The 17,051-nt window shown below is 51.7% G+C and overlaps 1 protein-coding gene across 1 annotated transcript in view; it reads left to right on the top strand.

Annotated features, from left to right (window-relative positions):
• SNTA1 (syntrophin alpha 1) overlaps positions 1 to 1,989 on the top strand; it is a 12,781-nt gene extending 10,792 nt beyond the window's left edge. Inside the window, exons 6-8 of the mRNA XM_027883338.1 lie at positions 379 to 575; positions 650 to 837; positions 1,113 to 1,989. Of these exons, the coding sequence (XP_027739139.1) occupies positions 379 to 575; positions 650 to 837; positions 1,113 to 1,205 (478 nt within the window). The 3' untranslated portion in view covers positions 1,206 to 1,989. The remainder of the gene's footprint in view (positions 1 to 378; positions 576 to 649; positions 838 to 1,112) is intronic.
• Positions 1,990 to 17,051: the final 15,062 nt, after the last annotated feature.

Raw genomic sequence — 17,051 nt, 5'->3', positions numbered from 1 at the left:
GTGTCCCGGGGCCGGTGCGGGGGCTCATCCCGGGACCGGTGCGGGGGTTCGGGCGCTGCGGGGGCTCATCCGCGGGGCTGCAGCGCCCCCTGCCGGCCCCGCCGCGCAGCCTTCGCGGAACGGGATGCGGGGCTGTGCTGGGGCTGTGCGGTGCGGGGTGCGGTGCGGGATGGGGGGCTGTGCTGGGGCTGTGCGGTGCTCAGGTGCGGTGCGGGGCTGTGCTGGGGCTGTGCGGTGCTGAGATGCTGCGGTGCGGGGTGCTGTGGCCGAGGTGGGCGATGCTGAGGTGCGGTGCGGGGTGCGGTGCTGGGACGATGCGGGTGCTGAGGTGCGGTGCAGGGGTGCGGGGCGCGGCGCTGAGCGGTGTCCCTGGCGCAGGCTGGTGCACTCGGGGCCGGCGAAGGGCTCGGCGCTGTACGAGGCCGAGCGCTCGTTCGCGCTGCGCGCCGGCAGCCGGCTGGGCGTGCAGACCCACCTCTTCAGCCTGGAGAGCCCCCGGGAGCTCGCCCTGTGGACGCGGCTGCTGGTGGACGGCACCCACGGCGCCGCAGAGCTGGCCCAGGAGGTGTCGGCAGGTCAGCGGGGGGCCGGGGGAGCCGGGCGGTGCGAGGGGACGCCCGGCTCACCCCTGTCCCCTCCCCATCCCCAGCCTGCACGTGGAAGGGGCAGGAGTGCACCCTGACCGTCCACATCGACAAGGGCTTCACCATCTCCACCACGGAGCCCGGGCTCAGCAGGACCATCCTGCTCCAGCAGCCCTTCGAGAAGCTGCAGATGTCCTCAGATGACGGCACCAAGATGCTCTACCTGGACTTTGGTGGCCCAGAGGGAGAGATCGTGAGTTGGCTTTGCCTTCAGCACCCCCTACCCACACTCCCACCAGTCCTGGGGGAGAGGGGGAGCAGAGCACCTGCCTGGGGCTCAGCACCCATCCTGCCTGGCATGAGGGTGAGGCATGGCCCATCCACCTGCCCCAGCCAGGGTGCACAGCTCTTCCCAGGGCCCCAGTAAGGCTGTGGTGGAGCATGGGGGGCTCTGGGTGCTCCCTGGCTCAAAGCTGGTCCAGGAGCAGCCTTCCCCTTTGCAAACACCCCTCCCTTCCTTTCTTGCAGCAATTGGACCTTCACTCCTGCCCTAAAACCATCGTCTTCATCATCCACTCCTTCCTGTCGGCCAAGGTGACCCGGCTGGGGCTGCTGGCGTAACGAGGGAGCGGAGCAGCCCGAGTCCCCGGCCCATCTATGCACCTCCCTCCTGGCCCAGCCCAGCCCCAAGCCATCCCAAGGAGACTGGAGCCCCTGTGGGATCACACCACCCCCACCAAGGAGAAAAGCACCATCCTGCTGGGAAAACCCCCTCCTGGGGCGTCTGGGTGAAATCCCCCTTGGATGGCAGCACTGGGACTTCTCCGGTCCCTTCTTCCCCTCCTTCCTAAGCAGCTGCAGAAGCCCAGCGGGAGCCCACGAGAGCGGCAGCAGGGCCGTCACCCCAGTGCCTTGAGAGATGATATTTTGTGTACGAAGAACCCGTTTGTAGCCACGTTTTATATTTATATCGCCCACTTAAAAACGCTGGCACAGCAGCTCTTCCCCACCTGGCTCGGATTCCCCCCGGAGAGTCCCCCAGGTCGTGCAGCACGAGGACACGTGTCTGTTTTCCAGGCAGGCAACCAAAGGGCTGGAGGCCAAATCCAGCCCCAAAGTGCTTAAGGGATGGGGACTGCAGATCAGCTGTATTTGCCAAATTTCTCCCGTGTTGTACAAAACAATAGGAACCGCTTTTGTGTGTCGGGATTGGACGGCGCGTTTGGTTTTGCTCACTCTGGAGTCACTTTATTTCTCGGTTTGTTGAGGGAGGGGGAGGGTTGTCAGGTGGCTGCTGCGGAATAACTTCTATGAACCAAAAGATTCTGCATGAAAATGCCTTTTTTTTTTGGGGGGGGGGGGGGTGTTGAATAAACCTTGCAGATCACAACCAGCAGGAGCCAAGGTCCATCTCCTGATTTCATTTGGAGAAGTAGAAAGTCAGTTTGTGGACAATGCCTGGGCTCGGGGTGTTTTCCTCCAGGGGAAGGAAGGAGTTCAGGTGGAGGCTGTGGGGTTTTGCTGTGAGCTGGTGGCTGGTCTGGGAGTGCTGGGGACACTATGGGAGGATTCAAGTGGGGACAAAAAGGTTGCTCAGAGCTCCACCTAGCCTGACCTTGGACACTTCCAGGGATGGGACACCCACAGCTGCTCTGGGCAACCTGTATGAGGGCCTCATCGCCCTCACAGGGAAGAAGCAGCACGGGAACATCTTATTTGGTGTAAAGAAATAGTTCTTGTGGGGTGCATCAGGACTCGGGTGCTCAGCTCTCAGTGAGACAGGGTGATGGAGAGGAAGGGGATGTCCCAGCACAGCCCCATGCCTGGCAGCAGGAATCTTATGATGAACAATCCCATAATTTTTATTGCACAGAGCTGTCAGATTTCCAGGAGACCTCACAAAATGGATTTGCAAGAGGAAAAAGAAAGATCCACCCCCCCCCCCCCGTTTTTAACTGTTAAATCAATACAAGTAATTTAGAAACAGATGGTGTATTTTCTATGATCAAAAGCGTGTCTGCACAAGGAAACACGTTATTACTGCAATTTGCCTTCCACTTCTTGCCCTACAGCCATTACTCTTTGGGGTTCATTGCAATAAAAGAGGGAATCACTCCCAATCCAGAGCAGATTTCCTATTAATCTTGCAGAACACAAGCTGCCTTTACTTCCCCAGCGCAGCTCAGGCTCCGTCCCACTCCATGCCTGGACTGTGAAGGAAATAGCTCAGTTTGGAGATGGATATTTATTTTCTTGGATTTCTTTGCCTTTGATATTGGTGACGGTGTGAGGACTTTTTCCCTTCCTATATTTTTGGTGGTTTCTGAGCCTCTTCATCCTTCTGGTACCACCCTCTGCTTTATAGGACCTGTTCCCCAGGGATGCTCCTGCAAAGAGACCTGTGAATAAGACAACTGCTTCTTATAATAAGGGTTTGGAGCACCAGGAATGACTGAGGGAGCTGGGGGGGGGCTCAGCCTGGAGAAAAAGAGTCTCAAGGGGACCTTCTCACTCTCTGCAACTCCCTGACAGGAGGGGGGAGCCAGGTGGGGATCAGGTTCTGCTCCCAGGGAACAAGAGGAAATGGCCTAAAGTTGTGCCAAAGGAGGTTTAGGTTTCATATTAGGGAAAATTTCTTCACTGAAAGGAATCTCAGGAAAGAGGCTGCCCAGGGCAGTGGGGAACTCCCCATCCCTGGAAGGATTTAAAAGGCATGTGGATGTGACACTTGGGGACATAGGTCAGTGGTGGCCTTGGCAGTGCTGGGTTGATGTTGGGCTCGATGGTCTTAGAGGACTTTTCTATCTAAATTCCATGATTCTGTTTCTCTGAGTGATGTGGGACCTTGGAACACAGACCACACAGAAAATGAGGATAGAAACTGCCTCGCCAAGAGAAGCCCATGGCAGCTGGAGAGCTCTCCCAGAAACATTCACACATCCTGAATCAACACTCAATTTTCCTGGCCAGGAAAGATTTTGGGGTTGGCAACAGGGACCAGATCCCAGTGCAGGATGGCATCTGTCTGGAGGAATGAGTGCTCCTGCTTGGAACCACCCCAGTATTTCCCAGAGGGGAGGAACAGCATTTTGGGGTTCTGTTCTGCCAGGCACTTTTATGGCAGAAGGACTAATATTTTTGAAAGCAGCTTTAAAATAAATATCATGAGCTTTTAGAGCTGGGATGATGGGAACAGGCTCAGGAAAAAGCAATTTCCTCAGCTCAGTCTGAGACGACTGGAGTTTTCCTTGGCCACCATGATTGGAACAACTCGGGGAAAGGGGAAATTTAAAGGTGCTGCAAGTGTTGGAAGATGGATGGCAAATGGGAAAGGAGGAGGGGAAAAAGTCCTATTCTGCCTCTCTACATGGAGCTCTTGGGATGCTGGTTACCAGAGGGAGGCCAAAATGGGAATGGAAATGGATGTAGAGAAACTTTGGCACCCAAACCACTTTGGTGCCACCCGTGGAGAGAAGTGGGTGATGGAGTTGGCTGCAGCCTGGCTCTGGTGCCATCCCTTTCCCTTTGGGAGCAAATCCAGCCAGCCCATGGCAGGGGGAGCTCTCAGATTCCTGCATGAGAGGAAACCCGGCGCTGTCGGCATCCCCGGCAGCAACGTCACAAGCAGGAGTTCTCCCCAGAAATGGCTTTTCCAGGTTGTAAGACCTGAGAAAAACATCCCTGAATGAAGGAGCCGGAGAGGGAAGAGAGAGATGCAGCGGGAAGAGTAATTAGGTTGTCCCCAGGTGTTTGCTCACCCACGGCAGAACACAGTTTCCCTCCCGATACCGCTTGTACTTTCCATTAGTCAGCCCTGACCTTTTAGCACCGTAATCAAACAAGACAACCCAACACTTAAATCTGAGCGTTTAGCGCTGACATTTACAATCGCTTCTCGAGTTGGAGAGGCCAAATGAAAATTTCCTCGCAGACAGAACGGCTGCAGGGCTGGGGAATCGAATCATTCCGTCGCTGGATCGCAGGCGTGCCGGCCCCCATCGGCTGCCCCGTGCAGGGGGTGGTATTTGGACTGGAGCCTTGTCAGCACAAAGTCAATATTCACCTGGAGTTTGTGCATCCTGTGGACATCACCCGACTGGGGCACGAGGAAACTGCGTTTGGCATTTGATGTGGGTAAACAGGAGTGATCTTACGCAGGCAGGAGCCCTGTGGGAGCGGGGAAGCTGCGTTAAATGGTAAGGATCCAAGGCAGAAATGAGGATGTTTTCTCTCATTCAACCTCGACTTGAATCCTTGCCTGAAAAGCGAGAACTTGGTGTATCCCTTGGTGCATCCTGTGGCACAATCCCTCAGTGCATCCCTGGACACATCCTGTGGCACATGCCATGGTGCATCCCTTGGTTCATCCACAGCCCAACACGTGCCCTGCAGGGGCAGCTTGACTGTGCCATCCCTGTGCAAATCCCTGTGCGAGGATGGGCTTTTCCAGCCTTGCCTCTGAGGGATCCAAGCCCTGAGTATTTGCTGGTGTTTGCCTGGTGAGGATACAGGGCTAGTGGGATGCTGGGAGCCAGAACAGCCGTGGCAGCCCCCAGGTCCTGCACTGTGGCTCCCTCGGCTCATCCTCACCCGGCACTGGCTGTGTCTTCTCCCCCCCGTGTGATAACTTCCCACTGGAGCCACTTGATTAAATGAAATCCATTCAGGAAAAGTCTGGACAAGGTCTCCCACGCTGCTGCTCACCGCGTTCAGTGCTCCTCCTGCCTCCTCCAAACAGCAGCCAAAGCAGATGGGCTGCAAACCAGGACAGCACAGCTTCCCCTCCCCATTCCCAGGAAGAGCCTTGTCCCATAAATAGGCATAAACAGTCCAAAATATTCTGAATCAGGACTCTTTTCTCCTTTGCTAGTACAAGGTTTGAATAAAATAATTTTTTTTCTTTTTTTTAATTACAGAAAACAGAACTTCAGCTGTCCAAAACACTTGTTGTTGCTGTATTTTCCCAGTGTTGCTCTATGTTCTGCTTTCCCATGCAGGGACATCCCATTGTGATTTGACATGAGAACTGGGATCAGCATTTGTGACTGCAACTATAGATTCTTCGGGCTGTCCTGTGGAAGGCCAGGATTTGGACTCAATGATCTTTATGGGTGTCCTTCCAACTCAGGATATTCTATGATTCTATGAAAAAACTATATATGTGTTTTAAAAGTGCTTATTTCTCACTTTTATCAAATTGCACCTAAAAATTACACTTTAACTGTGGTCGACTCTCACATGTGGGTTGGTGCTTGGGACATCCAGACACCCCATCCTGCTCCATGGGTGCTGCTGGAGGCCAGGGATAGGAGGCAAGGATGTACCTCCAGCCTGCAGGGTCCTCATTGCTGCATCCTGATAATTAATAATAATTTCCCTTGTGCCCGCTGGGCTGCTGCTTTCTTCCATGCTTCTGCTTTCACTCATGGAAAATACTTGTTCCCCCTTCCCTGCTCCCCGGTGCTGGGTGCTGTGCTGGGTGCTGAGTCCTCTTCCAGCCACCTCCTGTGCCATCTTCGTGGGAACAGAGTGTGGAATGGCACAGATGGTGAGTTGTGGGTCACCCCCTTCCCCCTTGGTCAGAGGTAAAACAAACTGGGGGGAGTGTTTAAACGTGTGATTTTCTGAGGGAGAATCTCTCCCAAAACCCTGCAGGGCAGCCGATGGGGGAAGTTTTCAGCCACATCCTTGGGTGGGATTCTGCTTGTCTGGGGTGGGGGGGACAGAGCTGGTTGGTGTGGGAAGGGAAATGCTGTGCCCAGGTGAGACCCTCTAGCTCATCTGGAGCTTTTTCTCTCTGTTTTTGAGCACCCTGGGCCACCCATTCACCTCTTGGTGCCTCCGTTTTGGGCAGCGCTACAAGGTGTAGCTGGGAATATAAACACCTTTTGCCTGATTTCCCACCATCCCAGTTTCTCCACAGGGCTGGGCCCTATGTCCCTTTCCCAGCTGCTCTTTCCTTGCCATCACATACTCCCCAGGAGCTTGACATCCCTTCCCAGAACGCTCCTGCTCCAGCTGCAGGTGAAGGGGCTCTGAGCTTCCTTCCCTTCCCTGCTGGCATCAGCTGGGCATTCCTGTGTCCCAGCCATTGCACAGAGATTCTTCCAGCAGCCTCCTGAGCCCTCCAGGATGAAACACCACGAGGTACATCCTCATTTTCCTCCTCCCCCATCTCTTTGCAGCCCCTTTTGGGGGCTGTGGATGCTGCAGAGACCCGGGTAGTGGGTGATGCCTGAGGAGATGCCCAGTTTGGGCACGGGGGGGGCCCCTTGCACAGCTGTTGCTTGTGCCTCATGGAGGGCAAGGGGCTTCTCTGGGGCTTGGGGACACCACCTAAACCACCTTCCACTCAGCTCTAGCCTGTGGACCCAATCTGCATCAGCATCTGCTCATTCAAGTTCATATAAACTGTTAAATGCACTCGGCGCTTCACTGCAGCCATTTCCTTTTAAGACTTCAGTAGCAAACCTCTTGCCTTTTTGTAGGCAAATCTTGGGAGGTTTTCTGGAGTATTTCCTCTTTTGGGAGTTTCTGTGTGGTGTTAGTCTGCTTTCACTCATTTCTACTATCTTTAGTTAAAAACGGAATAACAAAACAAGGCAGGAGTACAGGGAGAGGGAAGCAAATGGACTTCACACGGCATGTCTGGTCCTGATGGGACAGAGGGAAATGAGCCCGCAGGTGATGCCTTGATCATCCTCCTCCCCACGAAACAAGGAGACAGTGGTGTGGATGCTCTCCCTGAAAACACAAGACAAATTCAGCAGAAAGCCAGAGTTTTTCACCCCAGCTCTGCCACTCACCTGCTTCAGGAGCAGGGATGGGCTGGTTCCGTGCCTCAGTTTCCCTTCCTGTACAGTGGGCACGTTCCTGCTCCCTCCCACTGTGTGTTGACAGCAGAAGCAGAGCCCAGTCCTGCACCATTAAGCATCCCAAGGCATGAAAAAGCTTTGGGAAAGTTCCTGTAATGACTCTGTGCATCCCTTTCCAAATGTAAATGTTACAGCACTCGCCTGTAAGGAAATGTTGGAGTAAGAAGCTGAATTGTTTTATCTGTCTATCTGTCTGTCTGTCTATTTCTCTCTATCTAATCTATCCATCCATCCATCCATATCTCGATTTAATATATCCATTTCCTTTACCTCTGTGTGTTCTCAAATAGATGAGGTTTCAAGAGGCTCAGGACTGGAAGGCGGCTCAATTGACAACCAGAATATGAAGGTTTGTTTTACAGCAACAAGATGAAAACCACAGAAAATTGGACTTGGTTTTATGACACTCATTCAAGAGTCCTGAACTCAAAACTGGGATTTAATGTATGATGTGGTGAGATACAGATGAGGCCCTTTCAGAGTTTCCATGTTTTTGTTATACTATATATTATCAATGCTGCACGGTAGATTTTTTCCACCCCCAAAAAATTCCTCCTGAAAGCAGAAGGTTGTTTCTGAAGGCTTTGCTGTACTGGTGACATATCCATACGCAATTTAAATAACCTGTTGTTTCAGAACACCATAATGGGAGTAAACATCAAATTAAAAAAAAAAAAAAAAATCAAACCACTCAGATCAGGAAAAACAGCGGAATTTCCAACACCCAGAAAGCTCCTGCTCCAGCAAAGGGCATGTAGCCATAGCAACAGGAGCCCTCACTGTCACGATAATAAAAAAATGTATTATTCTAGGAGAGCTCTTAAAAGGGAAATATGCATTTCACTGAGGTGGGTGATGAAATATTGTGCAGCACAGAGAAGAAAGAACCAGAGGAGTCTGGAAAGTGATCCTGGCAGTTCTGCTGCCTGCAGCAGGTAGGGATGGGGATGCAGCCCCAGCAGGAGGATGGGCATCACATCCCCCTGGGTTGCAGGGGACACACGTGGCCAACAGTGAGCAACAGCAGCTTTTGGGGGAAGGCTTGGAGCTTTTGGCAAAGAGAAAATTGTGGAAAACCAGCACACTGGCTGCACTTTCCCTGGGTTTGAATTTTGTAAAGAAGCTAAAAACAGGTGCTGGCAAGTCAGCATTTCCCCAGCGGTGAAAAAGGGGTGTATTGAGGTTTGCAGAAAACTTCAGGACAGGGGAAGGAGGGATGTCCTGGTAGCCACAGGTGCTGGGACTGCTCAGCAGTTTGGGGCTGTTTCATGGCTCTCTCTGGGCTTTGGGGTGTTCAGTCTGGTGCATCTTGGGGTCCTGACTACTGACAGCACCAAGGTGTTGGGTAAAAACCTCCCCTTGGGGAAACCCAGCATGAACCCTTTCTCTGGGTGCTCCTTGCAGGGTGGAGCAGGGAAGCTGATCCAGGAATGGAGAGATGAAGGAAAAAAAAAATTACCCAAAAACACAGGAGAAAAGAGGAGTGGCCCTGTCCCAGGAGCCCCAGGTGGCAGAGGACTTGGGGGTTAGTTTTGTCCCTCGTCACAGCCCACTCGGAGCTGCAGGGAGCTCACAGCTTGTGCTGCTTCCCACAAATCTGGGGGAGAACACCCTCTCTCTGAGTGAGCTCCCTCCCACCCAGGGGAGTGCCAGGGGCTGGGCATTGCTGTACCTGGCTGGGTGAGGGCAGCTGGCCAGGGATGTTCCTGCTCTTGGTCCTCTCCTTTCCAGTGTCCTTCCCTGGCCCTGCCCTGCCAAAGCTGGTGTTTTGGTCTGGCATCACTCCTGCCATGGGTAAAGGAGCTGCTGGGATAAGCCGAGGGAGGGATGGAGTCAAAATATATATTTTTGTGAGTCCCCAGTGAAGCTGGGCAGCCAGGGATCAGAGCAGGACAAGGAGGACATGGAGACTCCCATCTCACTGGCCCCCTCCTCCCTGGCCATCATCTTCCTGCTGTGGTTACATCCATGACCACATCCCCAGAGGCAGATCCTGCCCTTCCACCCAGGAAAGAAAGCCCTGGCCCTCTGTCTCTCAAGTGCCATTGCTGTGCCACTCTCAGCACTCCATGGACAGCAAGAGCTTTCTGTGTGGGCACCTTTGGTCTGGGAGGAATCTTTGTCCTTATGGAATTTTGGGAGTTGGCCAATTGCAGCCCAGCGCTCCTGCAGGAGAAGGACTGCCATTGGTGTGGGGAAATACTTGCATCCCTGGCCATTGATGTTCCTGGAGGATCATTAGTGATTGCTGGTGGGGATAACCTCGTCTTCTGCCTGGGAAAGACCCTGGAAGGGTTTTAGGCTTTGTCATCCCTGCTGTGACCTCTCTGCCTGCTGGGATGCCTTAATGAGAGACATTGGAATTTTTGGGGTTGTCCTGTGCCAGGCCAGGAGCTGGACTTTTTTTGATCCTTGTGGGTCCCTTTCACCTCAGGATATTCCATGATTCTAGGATTCTGTGAACTGGATATTCCATGATTCTAGGATTCTGTGAACTGTAATTGCTCCCTCCTCCTGCTGCACACTGGCTGTGGTGACCCATCCCTTCACGCTTGCAGCCACCCCGGGCACGCTGGCAGCACCTGTCCTAGGAAACCTCTCCTGCTAAAACACTGGGAAATATTCCTGGATCCTCCTGGGCACCAAGGGAAGGCAGCAGGCATCCTGGAGAGCAGCACAAGTTGCCTGCAGAGCCCCTGGTAGTGCCACTGTGGCCAGTGGAAAGTGCAGCACCCCCTGTGCTGATGGGGCTTCCCACCAAAACACTGGGAACAGGGAGCTGGGGAATCCCACCCCTATAATCCCATAAACCTGGGCTTGAGCCCTCAAGTCCATATCTTGCAGCCAAGGGGAGATTTGCTCTGGATTCCACCATGCAGGATTTTCAGGATCCTCAGGCTCCCCTTTTCCCTCATGGGCTGACACTGAGATTATTTTAGCCTAAAGCAGGAATTGAGGTTTTTGGCTCCAGGACAGAGTTAATGCCCAGCACAGCCCAGCAGAGCTATAAATATATGAATATCTCCCTGCTCCATTAGAGAGCAAATCCAAAATTGCATCCAAAGCCACCAGCACCTGGCTGGAGTGTGGTTGTCTAGGCCCAAATTATCCCAGGGCACTGGAAATTTAGGGAATGTCTCTTTCAGGCACCCCAAAATATCAGTGGCTTTTTTCTGTTCTGTTAGATCTATAGGCACAGGGTCAAAGTATTCCTGAAACTTGGATGGAGAAGAAAGGAGGGAGGTGGATGCTGGAGGGCAGTGGCAGGGGGAGGATGTGGTGTTTTGGTCAGTCCCCTGCCCACCCCCCACTGCGGGGACCCTCCCAGCAGAACCTCGTGGTTCTCCTTTAGATGATACTGGGAAAAGAGGATGGGCATTGGTGTAAAGTGGGAGAGGAGGGACTGGAAATCCTCCGAGCATCTCCTGCCCCCCCCACCCCGGGGGTCACCCGTGCTCCGGCCTGGCATCGTGCCAGGAGCAAGGGGGATTTTTAATTTTTTTTTTTTTTTTTTTTTTTTTTTTTTTTTTTTTTTTTTTTTTTTTTTTTTGGCTTCAAACAGGCGATTTTGGTTTGACTTCGTCTCTCGCCCGGCTCAGCTGCTCTGCCCAGGGCGCTGCAGGGGGAGCTCGTGCCGTGCGGCAGCTTCATCGCTCCGCATCCCGATGGGCTTCGTCCTCCTGCTCACAGAGCATCGCTTCGGCTGAGCCCGGGTTCCCCCATCGTGCAAACAAACGGAGAAGAAATTGGGGATGGGGACGTGTCGCTCCGAATGATCCCGCTGCCGCCGGGGACAGAGAATTCTCTGGGGAAGAGAAGGCTCCAGGGAGACCTGAGAGCCCCTTCCAGCGCCTAAAGAGGCTCCAGGAGAACTGGAGAGGAACTTGGAACAAGTTAGTGAAGTGACAGGACAAGGGGGAACGGCTTCACACTGAAAGTAGGCTTAGATGGGATATTGGGAAGTCACTCTTCCCCGTGAGGGTCTGGAGGCACAGTTAAATGAACACATCTGTGCCCAGATCCCAGCTACAGGGGAGCTTGGGAATGACACACCCAGAGGAAGACACACAGAACTACCTGTAATCACCTCCAGGGAGGGGATCCTGCCCCTCTGCCCCTCTCTGGTAAGACCCCATCCCTGAGGACCTCCAGCTCTGGGGTACCCAGCGCAGGAAGGACATGGAGCTGTTGGAGCAAGTCCAGAGGAGGCCACCAAGATCTCATGATTTTTGACATGGGTGGAGAATTTTCCCACCTGATTTATTTTGCTATCAGCCACAGTTGGTTCAGGTGTGCATGGGGAAAAGGGGAAGGTCCCCAGGATGCTGCAGTTGGGTTGGGATCAATGGGAGATCATGAGCTCCAGCTCTTTGTGTGCAGCTGAGAGACGTGAGCTTCCCATCTGCCCTGTGCTCAAGGAAAACTCAGCTCAAGGAAAACTCAGCTCAAGGTCTCCCTGGAGTATTTTAATTCCTTTCAGCCTTTACCTTGTTTGGTGCATCGTTATTTTCCTGCTCATAATTCCAAGCTTTGCTCTGGATCAGGACCAAAGTACCAGCTCCTGGGACAGTCTCTCCCTCCTCTTGGCATCAGTGCAGGTATCTTGGATACAAACCCCACAAAAACTGGCTAAACAAGGAGGTTAAATAAATATGTGCAGACTTATTTATGTGTCTTCCATTGCTTGCTCGGGGGAACAAGCAAAAAGAAATTAAGGAATTTGGAGTGACTTATCCACCAGAAACACCCTTTAGTATTTTATCTGTATTCCTCTTAGGTGCCATTTTCATATAAACATGAAGATTGTATGTACATAGGAACATAATGCACAGAGGAGCTATAAAGGGCATTGGATAAATTGGAGATAATTTGGCTTTTCTATGTACACAAATATAGATACACACATCATTACCGTTTTATTTATGCGTGTGTGTTTACACATACAGATCTTATATTTACATATTTATAGAAATGCTGAATGTATTGAATCCTGTCAGAGGCAGCTCCCAGATAAAAGACACCCAGCTAGCTAATGGAGGTAAAAAAGGAGACAACAAATAAAAAATAGTGATAAATCAATAGCCTCACCTTTTTCTTCTGTTACTAAAAGTAAATTACATTGCTGAACAAATACACTTTTTACCCCACAGTCTGCTGTAGAAGGTGGTCACAAAGAGCCTTCTCTCCTTCCCTCCCAGCTTGATGGGTTTCTATTTTTAAAATAAGAAAATCACAACTTTCCTTGGAAACCAAGCCATAAGTACCACTTTGCCCCAAATCCACTTTTCCACCTAAATATCCCCCTTGGAGCTGTGTGGTTTGATGCCGTTGGAGGCAGCAGGACAGCCCAGGGCCTGCCTCACTGTGGGACGTGGTGGGGCTGGGGTGGGAATCAGAGCAGCTTTCATCAAGTCCTGCTTCAGAGTGGAAACAGATGATTTTGCCCGGGAAAGTACACCCAGTTCAGACACCACGCACTGCTGCTCCTCCTCTCAGTGCGCTCCCAACTCACGTGGAAGAGGCTGGAGAAGTGGAAGGAGGAATTTTTAGCCATGAAGTGGAATTTCACACCTTTTTCAAGATGGTATTTCGGTTCTTGCTTTTCTTTTTTTTTTTTTTTTTTTTTTTTTTCCCTTCTTCCTGCTAATGATTCTTGGTGTTTCTAAAGCAAATTAAACACGAGCTTTGAACCTTGGATGGTCTCCTGAAGGGCTGCTTCCTCCATCCGCTCTGGACCTCCCACCCCAAGCACTTGGCAAAATAAACTCGAAATCACTTAAGTCTGCGCAGGTGAAACTCTCCCACTGTTGTTCAGGCACTGGAGTGGCTTCTCTTCTCCAGACAAGACAACATGAGATGGCATTTGGAGACAAAAATATCATCGGAAGAGCCAAACCCGGCCCTCGGCAGGGCGACTCGTGCCCTCTCTGCAGCAGATGGCTGCCTCTCCGCTCCCTTTGAATTGCTCTCAGTGCATTACTTGGTTTTCAATTTCATTGCCTTTCCTAGGAGCAACCTCAGCTTTATGTTTCCCTTTTAAGCTGATTGAAATAAAGTATTTGAACAAATGTCATGGGCACTTAGAAATCTCTCCTCTGTTTACTCTCCTTTGCTTTCATTCTGTCCACCCTCTGCAGCACCAGCTCTTAAAGCCTTGAGTGCTGTCTATCGAAATTAATGTATCTTGCAGGCAGGATACAGTAAAAATTCATTAATTTTTTTTTTTATATTGGAAACATGCCTTTATTAAGTCCCTGTTCATGTTTTTCTGATGGTTTGAATAATTGAGCTTTATAAACCATCAGCAAAGAGATGGTGGCTCCTTGAGAGCCATTAGGTACTTACCTCTGGGACCGTGGTCTTCATCCAACAAACACTTATGGCTAGCGTGGAAAACAGGCCCCAAAGAGGGAGTTTTGTGTTCTTCCCAGCTCCCTTCAAACATCTGTCACTGTGTGCAAAACTCCTGAAGGCCCAGGAGGGCAAATCCAGGGGATGTTTCCATCTCAGGGAGGTGCTCCTGCACTCCCAGGTCCCTGGGGTGGATGGGCCTTCTTTCACGACATGTTGTCACCACAACCCCACGGAACATCCTTTTTCCTTCTTTCGTTCCCTCAGGAGATGCCTGTTCCTGGGACACAGAGCTACTACCCCCTCTTACATCTGCTTTGCACTGTGGGCATGAGGTTGGCACCTGCCTGGGTGAGTTTCTCCAAGCAGAAAAATCCACAAGCCTTTAGTTGAAACCTTCGGTTGAAACTTTTGATTCCCAAGGCAATGGGAGCAGCAGTTCCACATGACATCTTATTCCAAGAGGACTGTCAGAGCCTGAGGACGCTCATAAGCCTTGACAGCTTGTGGACACCTTCCACCGGCCCAGGTTGCTCCAAGCCTTGTCCAACCTGGCCTGGGACACTTCCAGGGATGGGGCAGCCACAGCTTCTCTGGGCAAGCTGTGCCAGGGCCTCCCCACCCTCCCAGGGAAGAATTTCTTTCTAATATCCAATCTAAATCCACCCTCTTTCAGGTTAAAGCCATTTCCCCTTGTCCTGTCACTCCAGACCCTCTTGTAAATAGTCTCTCTAGATCTTTCTTGTCAGGTACTGTAAGGCCACAATTAGGTCACCTTGAAGCCTTCTCTTTTCCAGACTGGATAATCCCAATTCTCTCAGCCTTTCCTCATAGGAGAGATGCTCCATCCCTCTAATCCTCTTGGTGGCTTCCTCTGGACTTGCTCCAACAGCTCCATGTCCTTTCTGCGCTGAGTACCCCAGAGCTGGAGGTCCCCAGGGGTGAGGTCTTACCAGAGGGGATCAGAGGGGCAGGATCCCCTCCCTGGAAGTGATTACAGGTAGTTCTACGTGTCTTCCTCTGGGTGTGACATTCCCAAGCTCCCCTGTAGCTGGGATCTCAGTTCCTGTCCCCTGCAAACCCCTCTGGTTTCCCCAGTGAGTCACCCCCTCCGTGTTTCCAGGGCTCTGGGCACGGCTGTGTTTATTTAACTGATGTTCATAGGTTTCTTCCAGCCATGCAGAGCGAGAGAAAGAGCTGTGTACGTTAAATGAAGGCAGTGTAAAAAAAAATCGATTTAACTCCCATCTGAGTTGCACTGAGAGGGGAATAAATTGAAAATTATTTTTAAAATGACAATTTGGATTGTTCCCCCTGCCAGCTGGACCAGTTCCTTCTGCTGCAGGAACTTTGGCCCTGGCTGGGAGTGCTGGAGACGTGTATGGCTTGAGCAGCTTCAGAGGACACAGAGACCAGCAGAAAGAGTTGAAAAGTGCACACAGGAATGCTAGTTTGGGGCAGGAATGAGGAGAACTGGCTGCCAGCCCTTGGCTTGCAGGAGTGGATGTAGATACACATTACTTTTGCCTTTGAAGTCCACGGGGATGGGCCCGTGGGGAGGAGTTGAGTGATTCCACTTTCCAGTTCCTGGTGGTCATACACTGGGTTAAGGGCAGGTCCCACCTGGAGCAGCTCCATGACTGTCACTGCAATGTCACATCAGAGTAGAACTGGGCACTGTGCTCCAGGATAGGAGTTTGGTGGTTAGAAGATAAAGAAATTATTCATACTAACAAAAGATTTTGAATTCTTTGCAATTTCCTGCAAAATATGACATGTGATTATTAGTGAAGGACACAAAGTAACGGCTAAAACAGATGCAGAGATCAGACTCAGGGGAGCTGGAGGAGGCACCTGGCCAGCCTTGTGCTCTCTGGCTGCTGGGAGTGGCAAGGAAGACACTGTCACTGTGGGGTCCTGTGGAGGAGCTGCTCACCAGAAACCCATGCCAGGAAAGGAAGGGGTGAAGGGTGCTTCTTATGGGATTTTGGGACTGAATTAGAGAGCCTAGGGGTTGTCCAGGGCTTATGGGATATTTAGGGGAAGGGCCAAAGGAGGTGAAAAGAACAAGTTAGATGAACATGGGGAAAGGGGAACAAAACCAGCTGGTACTGAGAAAGATGATCTCATCAGCATCCTGTCCTGTTGAGTAGGAAAGAGGTCAAGGATAGAAGATTTTAGTTATAGATGTGTACCCTGTAGCCCATCCTGCCTACTCCCTGCTGCCCCAGGGACTCTGGTTCATCCCACCACATTGTGACAAAGCCCAGAGCCTGTCCCAGACCTTCTTGCTGTGAGAAGAAGGAAATCCCCAGGTGAGATTTCTGAGAAGCACTGTGTGTCCCTGCTTCTGCTGATCAGCACATCTCTTGCCCAATGCTCCAGCCACAAAAAGTCCACGTGTCCAGCCTTAGGCCGAGTGCTGGAGCACTGTGAGGGTGGAGATGCTGCTGCTGAGATGCTGCAAGGGCAGTCCCACTGCATCAGGAATCGTGGAGTCACTAAGGGTGGAGAAGACACGCAAGACCATCGAGTCCAACCCTTCCCACAGCACTGCAGAGTTCACCATTAGCCCACGTATCCAAGCACCACATCCACGTCTTTTAAATCCCTTCAGGGATGGGGACTCCACCACTGTCCTGGGCAGCTGTGTCAGTGCTTGACCACCCTGCCAGTGAAGAAATTTTCCCTAATATCCAGTCTAAACCTCTCCTGGTGCAACTTGAGACTGTTTCCTCTCATCCTGTCCCTTGTTCCCTGGGAGCAAAGCCTGATCTCCACCCCAGCTCCCCCTTCCTGGCAGGGAGTTGCAGAGAGGGATAAGGTCACTCTGAGCCTCCTTTTCTCCAGGCTGAGCCCCCCCAGCTCCCTCAGCTGCTCCTGCTGCTCCAGCCCCTTTCCCAGCTCTGTTCCCTTCTCTGGACATGCTCCAGCCCCTCCATCTCCTTCTTGTAGCCAAGGGCAGCCTCACCTCACTGGGCACATTCCTGGGCCCAGTTTCCCACTGCCCGGTTTCCCACTGCTCCTGGGAACAGGCAGTTGCAGGAAGAGCTTGGTAACCTGGAGTTGATGCTGAATGTTCAGAAATCCTCATTCATGACACCCATTGGCTGAATGAATAGAAAAACCTGGTTTTAAAGTCACGCATCTTGAGTTCTGGGTGTTTTGCTTTCTGAGCTTGCAGCCTTTCCATTTTCAGGTTTCTCTTTAAAACCAAAAGCTTTTTTTTTTTTTTTTTTTT

This window comes from Empidonax traillii, unplaced genomic scaffold, assembly GCF_003031625.1.
Source record: "Empidonax traillii isolate 1590-97213 ecotype Southwest subspecies unplaced genomic scaffold, ASM303162v1 scaffold124:size1682992, whole genome shotgun sequence".
Lineage (NCBI taxonomy): Eukaryota > Metazoa > Chordata > Aves > Passeriformes > Tyrannidae > Empidonax > Empidonax traillii.
This window is presented reverse-complemented; position numbering and strand designations above follow the sequence as displayed.